This window comes from Primulina huaijiensis, chromosome 15 (genome assembly GCF_012295235.1).
Source record: "Primulina huaijiensis isolate GDHJ02 chromosome 15, ASM1229523v2, whole genome shotgun sequence".
NCBI classification, from domain to species: Eukaryota; Viridiplantae; Streptophyta; class Magnoliopsida; order Lamiales; family Gesneriaceae; genus Primulina; species Primulina huaijiensis.
Genome location: NC_133320.1, coordinates 14,422,131 through 14,441,073, shown reverse-complemented (window position 1 = coordinate 14,441,073; position 18,943 = coordinate 14,422,131). Strand labels below are relative to the sequence as shown.

At 37.8% G+C, this 18,943-nt stretch overlaps 1 protein-coding gene across 1 annotated transcript in view; it reads left to right on the top strand.

The window, feature by feature from the left end:
- The window catches only part of LOC140958714 (casein kinase 1-like protein HD16), a 39,415-nt gene extending 26,032 nt beyond the window's left edge, over nucleotides 1-13,383 (top strand). The window contains exons 2-6 of the mRNA XM_073416276.1: nucleotides 12,334-12,428; nucleotides 12,516-12,582; nucleotides 12,706-12,835; nucleotides 12,936-13,154; nucleotides 13,274-13,383. Coding sequence (XP_073272377.1) covers nucleotides 12,334-12,428; nucleotides 12,516-12,582; nucleotides 12,706-12,835; nucleotides 12,936-13,142 — 499 coding nt within the window. The 3' untranslated portion in view covers nucleotides 13,143-13,154; nucleotides 13,274-13,383. The remainder of the gene's footprint in view (nucleotides 1-12,333; nucleotides 12,429-12,515; nucleotides 12,583-12,705; nucleotides 12,836-12,935; nucleotides 13,155-13,273) is intronic.
- The last annotated feature ends 5,560 nt before the right edge of the window (nucleotides 13,384-18,943 follow it).

The following is an 18,943-nucleotide window of genomic DNA, read 5'->3' as shown; positions in this document are numbered from 1 at the left end:
CCTAAATTAAAATATGTGACCAATTGAGATAAGTTAATCTAGACTTATTTTAATTAAGAAATTTCAATTTAACATGTTAGTAATTTAATTTATAGATTTAGTCTTGCATGCAAGATAATGTTATCTCTTAATTAATTTATTAATTCACTAAACTATTAATTGGTAGATAAAACTCTAAAGAATTAAAATACATGATTTAAGAAATATTTTCCCTTCCATTTTATTATAATTTTCGGCCATTTCATTTTTGTAGGAATTAAATTTGTCAAATCACAATTTTGGGTATCTTTCTTTATCTCTTCTTGGCATAGATAATTCCTTCAACTTTAAATCTTAAATAATTAATAATTAAACAATTTTCCTACCTCATTTAACTAGATAAAAATAGGTCATCCCCACTTTAAAAGATTTAAATTTTTTGACAACTAATTTCTTTTGATTCTTTCCTTATCCATCCTTGGTAGATAATCTCTTCATTATTAATCAACAATAATTAATGATTTAAGCAATATTTCCCCCTTTTTTTTTTTTTTTTGTAGAAATCGGCCAACCTCATTTTTTAATCAAATCAAATCAATCTTCTCCCTTATCTCTCAACTCAAGGATAGAAAAGTTTCTACCTTGCCATTCTACCTCCCTAATATTTTGCAACATCCCCATTTCATTCCTAGCCTTCTCTCCTCTCCATATTTTCGAACTTGAGAGCATTTTCAGTAGAGAAAAATCGAGAATAGCTAGGGAGAAAACAAGAAAGAAAAACAAGAAGCAAAGCATCTCCGTCTCCTCCGCGCCGTGTCGTCGTAATCAATTTGTTTTCATTTCAAACAAATCCAAGGCATGTTTATATCTTTCCTTGCTCTTCAATCCAGTCATATACATGTTTTTAAACCATATTTGTTCATGATTTTAATAGCAAAAACCGAAATTTTGGCAAGCCATTTTCGAAAATGTAGTGCAGAATTTTTCGGCTTCACCCTATGCCCTCACGGTTTGGTTGTTTTTGTTGATTTGCAGGTTGGTTCGACTCATAGGCTCCCAAGGCTGCTTTTAGACATGAACTAGGATGTGTTAGGGAGGTGCTGGTCCATCGGTTTGAGTCCCTTCACCAAAAGCAAGATGAAATGGACAGCAACTCCCATAGTGCAGTTTTTGTGTTTCGATTTCTTGTTTTTCTTGCCTAAGGTGTGGGTTCTGATTTTGACTGCCCTAGGGGATGCAGCCATGGTTAGAATCCCTTCTTGGTATGTCTAGGACGTGACCAAGATGGCTTTTCATGGCTTGGTTCACAGTCCCATCGGTTTTAAAAACAAAACAAAAACAGCGCCCCATCGGTATTCATTTTTCTGGTTTTGGTTGTGTGTTGAGTTTCGAATTTATGGTGTCAAGTGGGTTGTGGTTGGCTTCTAGCCCTTAGCCATGACTCATGCAACACCTTAGCATGTCTAGCATGGACCATGGTTAACCTCATAGCCATTGGATCCTTCATTTGACAGCAAAACAAGCTACACCCCCCACGGTTCAGCATGTGTTCTCGAGTTGGGATTCGGGTTTGTCGTAGGTGTTGGCTTGAATTGTGGTTGGCCTAGGGCCCTTAGCCATGGTTCAAACCATACCTTAGGATGTTGGTAAGAGGCTCTGGTCGGATGTTCAAACCCCAATGGCTGATAGTCTCGAAACGAAGTGACGAAAGCTCAAGAGCTGCTGCTGTATTTTATTGGACAGCAGGTTTGGCTTCGGTTCAGAGGTCACGTACGAGTTCTTGGTTGGCTTGTAGCCTATGACCTTGGACTGGACAGTACCTCATTGAGTTAGGAAGGTCATGTTTTTGGCCGTTTGTGATTCGGTCAAGTTTAGAGGTCGTACGAGAATTTACGGTGCAATGTGCCAAAGTGACTCTCGAAAGAGCGTTTCATTTTTTGGCCTCCATTCACCAAAATTTCGACTTGTACAACTTTAGGAGCATTATTTCATCATTTTAGGTGTAATTTAATCAGGACTAAATGATGGTTCGGTGTTGGTTCGGGTTGACACGGAGTCATGGTTAAATACTAAGTCGTTGAGCGTAATTGTCTCGTTTTTGGGTTCAATTACGAAGTTTTGGTCAAGTTAAATCATTTGCATATTTTTCGTGTTAGAATTAGAATTAGGGCGCAGCGAGCCTGGGAACGATCCAACCCATTTGGTAAATTAATACAGGATGTTTAATTATGTTACTTAATTATATTACGTATATAAAAATATAAAATATTCATTTTTGAGATTTATTCGATATTGCTTGTGGCCACCTCACTATCATGGAATTGCAGCTTATCATGGGATTATTACCTCACCCGGTGGTCATTAACCGGTTCATGTTCATTTATTAGTACGGATATCCAGTCCAAGGGCTGTGATGATCTCTACCGCCCAGTATACTGTGGTTTAGTCTGATCAGGCGATTCAGTTTAGTTCATGGGCCACTTGCGTAGAACATAATCTCAACAGAAAATTATTACATGCTATTTCATGACAGGGCTCTACAGAGCAAACATTTCACTTACGATATTCAGTTCAGTTATGCACGTATTTATAATTATTCATGACACGATTTTCATGATACGCTTTATGACACGATATTTCCACGTTACATTTTACGACATGATATCTTTACATGGCATGAAATTTTATGATATATGTACTTGTTATTTACGATATATGTATGCTGAGTCTTTAGACTCACTAGACTTGATTGTTGTAGGTACTGATGAGGTCGGGACCGAGGGCGGGGACCAGTGAGCCATCGTGGGTCGGCAGTAGTAGGAACCCGAGGACCTCATTTTCAGCACTTACTATTTTTATTCCAAACTCAGTTTTATTTTGTTGAAATTTTTTAGTTGTTACTTTAAACAAATATTTACTTCCACTGCTACTTTAAACGTCGAACCATTTTTATCAGTTTATTTTATCAAGGAGGCTTTTATTTAATTAAAGCAAAAATATTTTTTTTATTCCGCAAATTTTCAAGTACGAAACACAGGCCTCTACAGTTGGTATCAGAGCCTATGTTCTTGTAAAAGATTGTACTACTACTGACCTCGAGAAGCTCACGAAGTCACGTCTTCAGTCTGTAATTTTTACATTTATGCATTTTGTTTAAAGCATGAAATATTTTAACAGCATGGTTTCATGAAATGTTTTACGTCAAGATTTTAATTATGCAGTATTTATTTTTAAAGAAATAATGGAGATTATGCATGTTAGTTACGTATGGATTATGTATGGAACAGTATGCCTCCTAGACGTATCCTTGAGCACGCGAGAGATGATGAGCCTCGTCACGAGGACGGTGAGAATCAGAGGCAGGAGAGGAATGGACCTCCACCCCCTCCACCAGACATGAATGCCCAGATGCTAGCTGGGATGACTCAGTTCTTCGCACAGTTTGCAGGGGACAATGCTGTGGCAGCCAGGCCGACAGTGCCCGAGGCTACTTATGAGAGGTTAATGAAGATGCGTTTGAAGGAATTTTCAGGGACGACAGATCCCATGATTGCCGAGGGCGGGATCAAGTCCCTCGAGGTTATCTTTGAGTTTATGGAGCTTGGGAATGCGGACAGAGTTCGTTGCGCCACCTATTTATTCGGAGGAGATGCCCGCTTATGGTGGGAAGGAGCATCAGTAGGCCTGAACTCGGCTATTTTGAGCTAGACGCGCTTCACGGAGGTATTTTACTCCAAATATTTTACTGACGAAGTGCGTTCTAGATTGACCAGGGAGTTCATGACCCTGAGGCAGCGAGGTCTGACGGTTACAGAGTTTATCCGTAAGTTTGAGAGGGGCTGCCATTTTGTGCCCCTGATTGCGAATGATGCGAGTGCCAAGCTGAGGCACTTTCTAGATGGACTACGGTACCGATCTCAAAAGCACCGTACCGATTAGCACCGAAAGAGATGGCAGAACTGAAGAACCAGATCCAGGAACTTCTTGATAAGGAGTTCATTCGCCCGAGTTTTTCACCATAGGGCGCGCCAGTCTTGTTTGTGAAGAAGAAGGATGGTTCGATGAGGCTCTGTATTGATTACCGGGAGTTGAACATGGTTACAGTTAAGAACAAGTACCCACTTCCACGGATTGAATATTTATTTGATCAGTTACAGGGAGCTTCAGTATTCTCAAAGATCGATCTGCGTTCCGGTTATCACCAGTTGAGGGTGAAAGATAATGATGTTTTCAAGACTGCTTTCTGGACTCGTTATGGCCACTACGAGTTCTTTGTGATGCCGTTCGGTTTGACGAATGCGTCAGCGATCTTCATGGATCTCATGAATCACGTATTTCAACCGTATCTTGATCAGTTTGTGATAGTATTCATAGACGACATTTTCGTCTACTCGAAGAATCACGAGGAGCACGGCAAACATCTGACCACCGTTTTGCGGACCTTGCAGAAGCATAAGCTATTCACGAAGTTCAGTAAATGTGAATTCTGGTTAGAGAAGGTGGCATTCTTAGGCCACATTGTTTCTAGCAGCGGTATTGAGGTAGACCCAGCGAAAGTTGCAGCAGTCAGAGATTGGGTTGTGCTGCAGAATGCATCAGAGATCCACAGTTTTCTTGGGCTAGAAGGATATTATCGGAAGTTAATTCAATGATTCTCTTCAATTGCAGTTCCACTCACATCATTGACAAAGAAGAATGTTAAATTTTTGTGGAGCGAGGAGTGCCAGAAGTGCTTCGATACTTTGAAGCAAGCTCTTACCTCAGCGCCAGTATTGGCCATGCCGTCAGGGCCCGGTGAGTTTGTTCTGTATACCGATGCTTTGAAGCTTGGTCTAGGCGCATTGTTGATGCAGCATGGGAAGGTGATAGCGTATGCTTCTCGACAGTTGAAAACCCATGAGAAGAACTACCCTACCCATGATCTAGAGTTGGCAGCCGTAGTTTTTGCCTTAAAGATTTGGAGGCATTATTTGTACGGGGAGAAGTGCCAGATCTTTACCGACCATAAGAGCCTCAAGTACTTCTTTGCGCAGAAAGAGCTGAATATGTGTCAGAGGTGTTGGTTGGAGCTAGTGAAGGACTATGACTGTGACATTAGCTACTACTCTGGTAAAGCTAATGTAGTTGCGGATGCATTGAGCAGGAAAGTCGCAGTGATGGCTCATTTGACAATTCAGAGATCACTTCAGTTTGAGATGCAGAGGTTTGATCTAGGGACATATCCTCGAGGTATAGTTCCCCGTCTATCTACTTTGACGATTCAGTCTTATCTTCTAGACCGTATTCGTAGTGGTCAGTCAGCAGACGAGCAGTTGGCAAAGTGGAAACAGAGAGATGAGGCCAAGGGCAGTATCTTGTATACAGTTAGCGACGGTATTGTGAGATATCGAGACAGAATGTGGGTTCCTAGCAGCGATTCTATTCGAGCTGATATTTTATCAGAGGCCCACATGTCGTCGTACTCTATTCACCCTGGGAGTACGAAGATGTACAAAGATCTGCAGTCGTTGTATTGGTGGCCCGGCATGAAGAAGGATATCAGACGTTTTGTATCCGAGTGCCTAACATGTCAGCTTGTGAAAGCGGAGCATAAAAGACCAGCAGATATGCTCCAGCCTCTTCCTATTCCCGAGTGGAAGTGGGAGAATGTTACCATGGACTTCGTGACCGGTTTGCCAAAGTCAGTTAGAGGATCAAATGCTATCTGGGTGATTGTTGATCATCTTACCAAATCAGCGCACTTCTTGCCTATTAAGACGACTTTCACCATGATTCAGTATGCAGAGTTGTATATCCGGGAGATAGTCCGACTTCATGGTATTCCCGTTTCTATCGTGTCTGACCGAGATCCTATATTCACTTCCTCATTTTGGAAGAGTTTGCATTCGACTATGGGTACGAAGTTGTTGTTTAGCACAGCTTTCCACCATCAGACAAATGGGCAGTTAGAGAGAGTTATCCAGATTTTAGAGGATCTTCTCTGTGCTTATGTTATCGATTTCTCAGGGAGTTGGGAGTCGAATTTGCCATTGGTAGAGTTCACCTATAACAACAGTTTTCAGTCGCCTATAGGTATGGCTCCGTATGAAGCACTGTATGATCGCAAGTGCATATCGCCTATTCACTAGGATGAAGTAGAGGAGAGAGAAAAATTGGGTCCGGAGATTATTCAGCAGACTGCCGATGTAGTAGTCAAGATCCGTGATAGGATGAGGACTGCTCAGAGTCGACATAAGAGTTTTGCGGATCAGCGGAGGGGAGAACTAGAGTTTGCCGTCGGCGACCATTTTTCGTGAAGGTAGCACCTATGAAGGGTGTCATGCGGTTCGGAAAGAAAGGAAAGCTCAGTCCGAGATTCATTGGACCATTTGAGATCCTCGACAGGGTTGGGACGTTAGCTTGTCGTGTTGCTCTTCCGCCGAATCTAGCCGGAGTACACAATGTGTTCCACGTCTCTATGCGGAGGAAGTATATGGAAAATCCTTCGCATGTCTTGAACTTCGAACCGTTGCAGCTCACTCCAAACCTATCTTATGAAGAAAGACCAGTGCAGATCTCAGACAGACAGGAGAAGAAGCTTTGGAATAAGCAGGGAAGCTAGTGAAAGTCAAATGGCTTAACCATTCGGAGGAAGAAGTTTCGTGGGAAGCTGAGCAGGAGATGAGGAGTCGTTACCCCGAGTTATTCGGTGAGTTTTAATTTCGAGGACGAAATTTCTTTTAAGGGGGGAGAGTTGTAGAACCCGTAAATCAGACTACGTATAAACCATGCATAATTTTTAGTATTTTAAATTAAAAAAGGATTTCTCTATTATTTAAGGCATTTTAAAGTTGTTTGGTCATGATTATTCATTTTTAATCGCATAAGTTTAGTTTTATCTTTTCAGTTAAATAAGCAAGGCTGGATCGGAGTTGGAGTTTTAAGATAAAAATTTAGTGATAAGAAAACATTCCTAGAATTTATTTAAGATAAATAATAATTTATTTTAATGTAAAAGAAAGTTTAAGAATTTAATTAATTAATTAGAGATAAGTAGTAAATAAATTCTTTTATGTCCAATAATTTATTTAAAAGCCTAAATTTAAATATGTGACCAATTGAGATAAGTTAATCATTACTTATTTTAATTAAGAAATTTCAATTTAACATGTTAGTAATTTAATTTATAGATTTAGTCATGCAAGCAATTTAATGTTATCCCTTAATTAATTTATTAATTCACTAAAATATTAATGGGTAGATAAAACTCTAAAGAATTAAAATACAAGATTTAAGAAATATTTTTCCTTCCATTTTATTATAATTTTCGGCCATTTCATTTTTGTAGGAATTAAATTTGTCAACTCACAATTTTGGGTATCTTTCTTTATCTCTTCTTGGCATAGATAATTCCTTCAACTTTGAATCTTCAATAATTAATAATTAAGCAATTTTCCTACCTCATTTAACTAGATAAAAATCGGTCATCCCCACTTTAAAATATTTAAATTTTTTGACAACTCATTCCTTTGATTCTTTCCTTATCCATCTTTGGTAGATAATCTCTTCATTATTAATCAACAATAATTAATGATTTAAGCAATATTTCCCCTTCTTTTTTTTTTTTTTTGTAGAAATCGGCCAACCTCATTTTTTAATCAAATCAAATCAATCTTTTCCCTTATCTCTCAACTCAATGATAGAAAAGTTTCTACCTTGTCATTCTATCTCCCTAATATTTTGCAACATCCTCATTTCATTCCTAGCCTTCTCTCATCTCCATATTTTTGAACTTGAGAGCATTTTCAGTAGAGAAAAATCGAGAATAGCTAGGGAGAAAACAAGAAAGAAAAACAAGAAGCACAACATCTCCGTCTTCTCCGCGCCGTGTCGTCGTTATCAATTTGTTTTCATTTCAAACAAATTCAAGGCATGTTTATATCTTTCCTTGCTCTTCAATCAAGTCATATACATGTTTTTAAACCATATTTGTTCATGATTTTAATAGCAAAAACCGAAATTTTGGCAAGCCATTTTCGAAAATGTAGTGCAGAATTTTTCGGCTTCACCCTATGCCCTCACAGTTTGGTTGTTTTTGTTAATTTGCAGGTTGGTTCGACTCATAGGCTCCAAAGGCTTCTTTTAGACATGAACTAGGATGTGTTCGGGAGGTGCTAGTCCATCGGTTTGAGTCCTTTCACAACAAGCAAGACGAAATGGACAGCAACTCCCATAGTGCCGTTTTTGTGTTTCGATTTCTTGTTTTTCTTGCCTAAGGTGTGGGTTCTGATTTTGGCTGCCCTAGGGGCTGTAGCCATGGTTAGAATCCCTCCTTGGTAAGTCTAAGACGTGACCAAGATGCCTTTTCATGGCTTGGTTCACAGTCCCATCGGTTTTAAAAACAAAACAAGAACAGCGCCCCATCGGTATTCATTTTTCTGGTATTGGTTGTGTGTTGAGTTTCGAATTTATGGTGTCAAGTGGGTTGTGGTTGGCTTCTAGCCCTTAGCCATGACTCATGCAACACCTTAGCATGTCTAGCATGGACCACGGTTAACCTCATAGCCATTGGATCCTTCATTTGACAGCAAAACAAGCTACACCCCCCATGGTTCAGCATGTGTTCTCGGGTGGGGCTTCGGGTTTGTCGTAGGTGTTGGCTTGAATTGTGATTGGCCTAGGTCCCTTAGCCATAGTTCAAACCATACCTTAGGATGTTGGTAAGAGGATCCGGTCGGTGGTTAAAATCCCAATGGCCGATAGTCTCGAAACGAAGCGACGAAAGCTCAAGAGCTGCTGCTGTATTTTATTGGACAGCAGGTTTGGCTTCAGTTCAGAGGTCACGTACGAGTTCTTGGTTCGCTTTTAGCCTATGGCCTTGGACTGGACAGTACCTTATCAAGTTAGGAAGGTCATGTTTTTGACAATTTGTGATTCGGTCAAGTTTAGAGGTCGTACGAGAATTTACAGTGCAATGTGCCAAAGTTACTCTCGAAAGAGCGTTTCATGTTTTGGCCTCCATTCACCAAAATTTCGACTTGTACAACTTTAGGAGAATTATTTAATCATTTTAGGTGTAATTTAATCAGAACTAAATGATGGTTCGGTGTTGGTTCGGGTTGACACGGAGTCATGGTTAAATACTAAGTCGTTGAGCGTAATTATCTCGTTTTTGGGTTCAATTACGAAGTTTTGGTCAAGTTAAATCATTTGCATATTTTTCATGTTAGAATTAGGGCGTAGCGAGCATGGGAACAATCCAACCCATTTGGTAAATTAATACATGATGTTTAATTATGTTATTTAATTATATTACCTGCATAAAAATATAAAATATTCATTTTTGAGATTTATGCGATATTGCTTGTGACCACTTCTCTATAATGGGATTGCAGCTTATCATGGGATTATTACCTCACCCAGTGGTCACTAACCGGTTCATGTTCATTTATTGGTACGGATATCCAGTCCAAGGGCTGTGATGATCTCTACCGCCCAGTATACTGTGGTTTAGTCTGATCAGGCGATTCAGTTCAGTTCATGGGCCACTTGCGTAGAACATAATCTCAATAGAAAATTATTACATGCTATTTCATGACAGAGCTCTATGGAGCAAACATTTCACTTACGATATTCAGTTCAGTTATGCACGTATTTATAATTATTCGTGACACGATTTCCATGATATGCTTTATGACACGATATTTCCACGTTACATTTTACGACATAATATCTTTACATGACATGAAATTTTATGATATATGTACTTGTTATTTACGATACCTGCATGCTGAGTCTTTATACTCACTAGACTTGATTGTTGTAGGTACTGATGAGGTCGGGACCGAGGGCGGGGACCAGTGAGCCATCGTGGGTCGGCAGTAGTAGGAACCCGAGGACCTCATTTTCAGCACTTACTATTTTTATTCCAAACTAAGTTTTATTTTGTTGAAATTTTTTTAGTTGTTACATTAAACAAATATTTACTTCCGCTGCTACTTTAAACGTTGAACCATTTTTATCAGTTTATTTTATGAATGAAGCTTTTATTTAATTAAAGAGAAAATTTTTTTTATTCTGCAAATTTTCAAGTACGAAACACGGGCCTCTACAGTACTTTTTAAAATGCATCACTTAACTTGATGTGTTCCACTTTGAGGAATGAAGGGAAGTTTTAATTATATTTGATCTATCTTTTATTCTCTTTGAACCTCTTGGGTGTGGTGACTGGTAAATTATTCAAGCTTTCTTCTTCTTTTCATGGGTCTTTCTCATGGATGATGATGTTGTTGGATCTCGATTTTCTCGTGCCCAAACGCAGCGGAAGTTTTAAAATCTTTATTTTATTTTGACAATCAAAATATATTTGTTTTAGGTACTCGTATGGTTTTATAATTAAACATTCATAGGACGTTGGAATTTTCTACCTTTGGTGAATTAAATCACTTGGCTCCAACTAATCCGATTTAGGCGGATATAGCTCTTGATGAATCTCTACGAACTTTCTTCGAAAAACTCCTTTCTTTATTCTTCTAATCAGGTCCACGACTAGATGATTTGTTCCTCTTCTAATTTGCGCTAGAAAAATTAGAAGAAGTTTTTACGTTGGAGATTGAAAACGAGAGACGGCTCAAACTTCTCCTTCAAAAGGAAGTGGCCAAAATTTTGTGGAGAGAAGGAGGAGGATTTTCAAAAAATTGTGAATGAATTGTGTTTAACCTTAAGCCTAATACACATATATATAATCTTAGGGCCCATTAATAAAATTAAATACTTAATGGGCTTAATCAATCAATTATTCTTGTCCAACTAGTTTAATTAATTAATTAATCTTTTAAAGTCCAATTAAGAACCTTAATATGTATGTTGGTCTTGTACTCCTACAAGTCTATTATACATATACCCATTACTTTTAATTTAAATCCCTTATAAATTCAACATTTGAATTTAATATTTAAATTATAAATTCAACTCTTTGAATTTATTACCTCCAAAATTTAATATTTAATAAACTCAACTTTTGAGCTTAATAAATTAAATCCATCATAAATTCAACATTTGAATTATAAATTCAACTCCTTGAATTTATTCTCTCCAAATTTCATAAATTCAACTTCTTGAATTTACTATCTCATAATTTAATTATCATAAATTCAACTACATGAATTTACTATATCATAATATAAATTCAACTCCTTGAATTTATCCTCTCAACGGGAACAAACGATCCAGTGCTTGTGTGACCCTCAATGGTTCAGGGATACAGCTAGTCGTGGGTTCACAACTCCTTGTGATTCAGAATAACATTTATTCTTATTCGGGCTTACCCTAGTTAGCCCCATTCTTTTCATCAACACCTTGATCAAGAATGTCAGAACTCATTTCTGATTGCACCCATCGGATCATGGTAAGAGCGTCTAGTAGCATCGCCCCATGATCCCCTAGGTATCACTGATAGTGCCTACAAGAACCCGTCGATTATGATTAACGTACAGTACGATCCCTTCATCTCATATATCCCGATCGAATCTGCAACCTTTGGTTCATCGAGGGTTGCATATTAATTCGATAACTATGTGACACATATAATAGTGACATCGCATGTACTATTTGGAAAACTCTTTCTCCAACGTACATCTTATACTCTGGCCAGAGATTCCATGCACTATTATCACTTCAGATCACATAGGATATCCACACCCGTAGGTGATCGGTGAATCCCTGACTACAATGCACTGGCTCCTATATGTGTCGCAACTATACCCAACCTCGCCACCTGATGACTCTCTTGGAGCCGGTAAACGAGTCAAAGCACAGCCCTAGCATATAGAGCCTCAGTGTTGTCCCGGGTCGTAAGGAATAATGGTGTACAATCATAACCACAGACTTATCCTCTCGATGAATGATAATTATTTGGAAAGTCCGAGGGAGGGTTGTTCGGTATAATCATCATATGACTACCCATCTGCATGTTTGGACATCTCTATGCCCTTACCAAGAAACTCAGTACACAACATCACAGATGCTAGTCTCAAGCTCAAGCGACCTTTATCCCTGTTTTAGGCGGCTGAATCGACTAGGAACGAATTTAGAATATGCAGTGTTTACAAATGAGTTTCAACATCGAATTACGATTCATTTGTATTAAAGCATAATCAAGGACTTTATCTATGCTGCTTGCATGGGTATACAGATAAAGTATAACGAAATCATTAAAAAGTAAATTATATTAAAATAAAGATTGTTTGTTACACTTGAGTCAATAAATTCCCCAGCCAACAGTTGGCTTACAGGGCATCTACTCTAACAGATGTGTAGATACTTGCATGCCAAAACATATTTGATCTTTTTACTAATTACTTAAAAAACTGCCAGGTTTGTCCATGGGAATGTGAAGCCTGAGAATTTATTGTTTGGTCCTCCAGGGACCCCTGATGAGAAAAAACTATACCTTGTAGATCTTGGTTCAGGTACTTCCTAGATTTTGTTTCTTGTTGATTCATTTGTATCTCTTTCAATATTTAAGAATTTATTGCAAATACTTGTTGCATCACCAGCCTCTAGATGGAAGGATGCCAAATCTCATTTGCATGTGCAATATGACAAACAACCATATTCTTTCAGGTTCAGGGGTATCCAAGTAACTTGAAACTTGTATGGAAACTTTGCTTCATTGCTTCTATCCATGGTTTTCATCTCTTTTGTTTGGGATACTATTGTTGAAATGTGATTTTCATTGGCTGTTAGGGGAACTTCCTGCTATGCTAGTGTTCATGCTCATTTAGGTCGAACTGCTAGCAGGAGAGATGATTTAGAATCTCTTGCTTATACACTCATATACCTTTTGCGGGGGCAATTACCATGGGAAGGATTCCAGGTCAGTGTCCTGAACTACCCGTGCTGTTACTTTTTTGTGTCTATCTTCTCACTGTTCTAATCACATCTTCTATTTGAAACATTTTTCTGTTGTACAGTAGGATGACAATAAACGGTTCCTTATTAGCAAGAAGAAGATGGAACCTTCACCCAAGGAACTTTGTTCTCACTGTCCACAACCTTTTATGTTGTTTATGGAATATGTGGTAAATTTGAAATTTGATGAGGACCCTGATTACGCTAAGTGTATCTCCTTGTTTGATGGAATTGTTGGGGCAAGTCCAAATATCAGACCAATCAACACCTAGGGTGCACAAAAGGTGCTTACTGCTCCATAATGGAAAGAGAGTTTCCTTTTGTGTTTTTTAGATTATACAATGTGCGGGTGACACATAGTTTGTCTTACCTGTTAGTTCCATGGATAAAGCTTATATATCAGGTCGGCCACAAGAGAGATCAACTTGAAGATGAAGGTGATGAACGACCTAAAAAGAAAGTTCGCTTCGGAATGCCCGCAACACAGTGGATAAGCATTTATAGTGGTTGTAATGTTGGATCTCGGTTTTCTCGTACCCAAAACGCAGCGGAAGTTTTAAAATTTTTATTTTATTTTGACAATCAAAATATTTGTTCGAGCACTCGTATGGTTTATATTAAACATTCATAAGGAGTTTAAACTTTATACTTTTGGTGAAATTTTCACACGGCTCCAACTATTCCGAGGTTAGCCGAAATAGCTCTTGTGGTAAATCCCTATGAACTTTCTTCGATCTCTTTCTTTAAACTTCGAATCAGGTCCACGACCGGATTACTTGTTCATCTTCTAATTTGCACTAGAAAACTAGAAGATATTTTTGCGTAGAAATAGTACACGGAAAAATATTCGACTCAATACTGTAAGCCAAATTTTTCTTGCAAAAGAAAAAGATTTTTTGAGAGCAAGTTTGGAATTTGGAAGAGCCGAAAAGATCGAATTCATCTCCAAAACTTTCGGATGCTCTCTTTTAAAAATAAGAATCAAAATCTGATTATCATTTCTAATCCTTTATTTTCTTAATTAATCTTATTAATCAAGTTAATTAAGGATTCTAAATGCATCTCTTATCATAGCAAATCTCGGTTGAGGAATTTTGGAGACTTTCTCCATTTTCTCAAGATTCGGTCCTCCCTCTTTATCAATTAACAAAAATAATAATATATTTTATTATTTTAATTAATTGTAATTTCCTTAATTAATCACATTAATTAAGTTAATGAATTTCAACATATATTTGATTCTCGAAAATATCACATCACTAATCATGCAATATTATTTTGCTTTGTGTGAAACTTTCTAAAATTATGGTATCATGTATATTTTCATATTACATAAATCAATATCATATTTTATAAAAACTTAATGAGTTATATTTTAACTCAATTAAAATATAATTTAATTATTAAAGCCCATTTGATATTTAATAAATTAGCATGGTGGACTCATACTCTTACAAGCCCATTATCCATGCTTCCATTACATTAATCTCATCATAATCCCGATCGACGATCAAATATCATCGATGTGACAATTTCAACTTGTTTGTTATTATGATGCACACTTTAATTTCGAGATCACCAATGTCTAAATAAGGCATGTGCACTTCCTTTGACCGTCTTTAGCAGTCATGCTCTCAAAATTTCTATAAGCTTTTATAAACTTTATTTATAAGCTTATCGATTGATCATATAAAACTTATTTCTCATAAATTCAACTCATTGAATTTATTATCTCAACGGGAACAATTGAACCAGTACTTGTGTGACCCTCAATGGTTCAGGGATACAGCTAGCCGTGGGTTCACAACTCTCTGTGATTCAGGACAATTTCTTTTATTCGGGCTTACCCTAGTTAGCCCCATTCTTTTTATCAACACCTTGACCAAGAATGTCAGAACTCATTTCTGATTGCACCCATCGGATCATGGTAAGAGCATCTAGTAGCATCGTCCCATGATCCCCTAGGTATCACTGATAGTGCCTGCAATAAGCAGTCGATTATGATTAGCGTACAGTACAGTCTCTTCATCTCATATATCTCGATCGAATCTGCAACCATTGGTTCATCGAGGGTTGCATATCAATTCGATAACTATGTGACACATATAAATAGTGGCATCGCATGTACTATTGGAGAACTCCTTCTCCAACATACATCTCATACTCTGGCCAGAGATTCCACGCACTATTATTTCATCAGATCACATAGGATATCCACACCCATAGGTGAGCGATGAATTCCCGACTACAATGCACTGGCTCCTACATGTGTCGCAACTGTACCCAATCTCGTCACCTGATGACGCTCTTGGAGCCGGTAAACGAGTTAAAGCACAGACCTAACATATAAAGCCTCTGTGTTGTCCCGGGTCATAAGTACTAATGGTGTACAATCATAACCACGGACTTATCCTCTCGATGAATGATAACCACTTGGAAAGTCCGAGAGAGGGATGTTCGGTATAATCATCATATGACTACCCATTTGCATGCTTGGACATCTCTATGCCATTACCAAGAAACGCGGTACACAACATCACAGATGCTAGTCTCGAGCTCAAGCGACCTTTATCTCTGTCTTAGACGGCTGAATCGACTAGGAATGAATTTAGAATATGCAGTATTTACAAATGAGTTTCAACATCGAATTACGATTCATTTGTATTAAAGCATAATCAAGGACTTTATCTATGCTGCTTGCATGGGTATACAGATAAAGTAAAACAAGACCATAAAAAGTTAAATTATATTAAAATAAAGATTGTTTATTATACTTGAGTCAATAAAATCCCTAGCCAACCATTGACTTGCAGGACATCTACTCTAACAATCTCCTACTTGCCCTAGAGCCAACTACCCATAAACTTTAATCTCATTGCTTCGCGATGCTTCTCAAACAATGGTCCTGGCAAGGGCTTTGTAAGTGGATGAGTAACATTATCTGCAGAGGAGACTCTTTCGACTGATATGTCTCCTCTTTCCACAATCTCTCGGATGATGTGGAACTTCCTCAGTACACGTTTGGATAGCTGATGAGACCTTGGTTCCTTTGCTTTTACAACGGCACTAGTGTTGTCACAGTACACCGGGGTTGGTTCAACTCCATTAGGAATAACGTCCAACTCTTGGACAAGATTCCTCATCCAAACTGCCTCTTTGGCTGCATCAGATGCAACAATGTATTCAGCTTCAGTGGTGGAATCCGCAACGGTGTCTTGCTTGGAAATTTTCCAAGAGACACCCGCACCATTTAGCATGAATACAAAACCAGAGGTCGTTTTCGAATCAACTGTTGGAGTAGGTGCACGTCAAGCCAAGTGTTGGCCGAGTGTTCACAATGAAACTATATGTATAAACGATCTTTATTTTAATAATATTTGAATTTATTGTTTTGGCACTTCTTTATCTGTATACCCATGCTAGTTGCATAGATAAAGCCCTTGAATATACAAATAGTAGAAAGACTATGAGATGCTCATATGATGAGTATCATGACACTCATATTTGTAATACTGTATATTCTAAACGGTTCCTAGTCGATTCAGCCGCCACTAAGGAGGATATAGGCCGCTCGAGTTCGAGACTAGTATCTGCGATGTGAGTACCATGTTTCATTGGTAGAGGACATTGTGATGTCCGAACAAGCAGATAGGTGCTCCTGGTAGAGTGCACTGAACAACCCTCCATAAAGGACTTTCCAAATGGTTCTCACTTATCGAGTGGAACAGTCCTAGTTTATGGTTGTACACCATTAGTCCTTATGACCCGGGACAACATTGAGACTCTATGTGCTAGAATTACATTTTGACTTGTTTACCGACTCTCAAGGGGTCATCAGGTGGCAAGGTTGGGTGTTCTGTCGAAACATATAGGAGTCGATGCATTGTAGTCGGGGATTCACCACTTACCTACGGGTATGGATATCCTATGTATTTTTCATGTATATGTAGTTTGAAATCTCTGATCAGAGTATGGTGATAATTATGAAAGGGGTTTCTTAGATTACACCATCGATGCAACTATGACATTACACATAGTATCGATTCATTGACAACTCTCGATAAACAAATGATTGTCGAATCGGTCGGGATATATGAGTTGAAGGGACCGTACTGTACGCTAACCATAATAGAATGGTTCTTGCTGGCACTATCATTTGATACCTAGGGAATCATGTAAGCGATGCTGCTAGGCGTTTAACATGATTGGTTGGGTACTATCAGACTTGAGTTCTGACGTTCTTATTATCAAGGAGTTGATAAGTAAGAATGGAGCAATTGGGGTATGCTCATATAAGGACATGTTTAGTCCGAATCACATGGAGATGTGAACCCACGACTAGTTGTATCAATGAACCATTGAGGGCCACACAAGTACTAGCTTTCTAGATCCTGTTGAGAAGTAAAATAGTTCAATGTGTTGAACGGCTTATAAATGAGTTTATAAGCGTAAGGAAAAATAGAAGTATGACTTCTATGAGAGAAATGTAAATTTTAATTTATGGAAGTGTTCCTAAATTAAAAGTTGACCAAGTGGATAATGTATTTGAAAATTGTGATTTTCATAAACATCATTATGGACTAATTAAATTAATTCAAGTGTTGAATTAATTAAACACTAGTGGACCTAGTAGAGTCCAAATAATTAAATTAATTCAAGTTTTGAATTAATTAAATAATATTGGGCCTTGTAGAGCCCAATTGGAAATAATTATTTAACTAGTGGGATTGAGTAAAATCAAGTAAAGTTAATTGGACTCAAATATGTTTGAGACAATTAAACTAAAGTTCATGGGCCCTTGTAAGTTGTTACAAGCCCACATGCAAAGCATGCTTGGGAGGTGGAAGGTTGTGGATTACTTTTTATTAAAATAATGCAAGGCATGCACCTTTTGCTTTTTGCTTTTCTCACAACCAAGACAAGGAAATTAAGACACACTCCTTCCCTCCCATACTAGACCTTGGCTGAAAATTTTTAAAAAATTCTCTCCAAGTTTTTCTCTCATTTTCTTCTTCAAGTGTTGAGGAAGAAATATTCTTCTCCTTGAAAAATCCTCTTAATTTTCTAGTGCAAATTAAGAGGAGATTTACCTAGCAAGTGGTGGGCCTAATTTTTGAAGGTTGGAGAGCTTGTAGACTTGTCATCCTTGAAGAGCCAAGTTGTTTACAACCTGGTTGGTGCCATTCATCAATCTCTTGAGATTGATAGGTAAATTTCTTAACACCCTATGAATGTCATAGTTTGTATTTTTGTATTTTGCTACACATCAAATCAAGGTGGCCGAAACTTTCTTATGAAAAATAAAAATTTTAAAGTTTCGTTGTGCTTCCGGTCACCGTAACCGATCCCATTTCATCAACTACGTCACATTGGAAGCTATAATCAGTGTAGTCTTCCAATTTCAATTCTCCAACCCCACAGACCATGAACAAGTTCTTAGTCGAATTAAGTACTTAAGAATATCTTTCACGACCTTCAAATACATTGGACCAGGGTTCGCCTGATATTTTCTTGTAATACTCAGAGTGCAAGCAACATCAGCCCCTATGTTTAATTTAAAAAAAATAATTTTTTTGGCCGGAATCCGGCGACGGAGCTCCGGCGACAGCGATGACGACTAGGGTTTCCAAAAGTGTTTTGGATTATCAAAGTGTCATGGGCCTTGAGTTGTTGGGCCATAGGATGGCTAACATATTTATGATTTTAAATGGGCCAAAATGTTTTTGGAGAAAAATGAGTTTTTGGGCCCTTAAGTTTAAAATTACAAAAGTTGCAAATATTTTCTCATAAAATAAATAATTTAAGTTGGACTTTAATTATTTATAGTAAATTGTGATTTACAAGAAATTCGGTTATAAATAAATTAATTGGAAAGTAGACAAAAGTGTTTGTATACTTTGTTAATTTAGTTTATAATCGTGGCGGTTAGTGATTGGATCAAGATATATAATATTAGATCAATTAATTATTGTGATAATTAATTGATGGTGTATGATATGCGATATTATGCATAAAGGATGATCAAAAACTCAAGCCCAATTTGCTAGGTGTATGCTAGGATATTTTGTGTTGA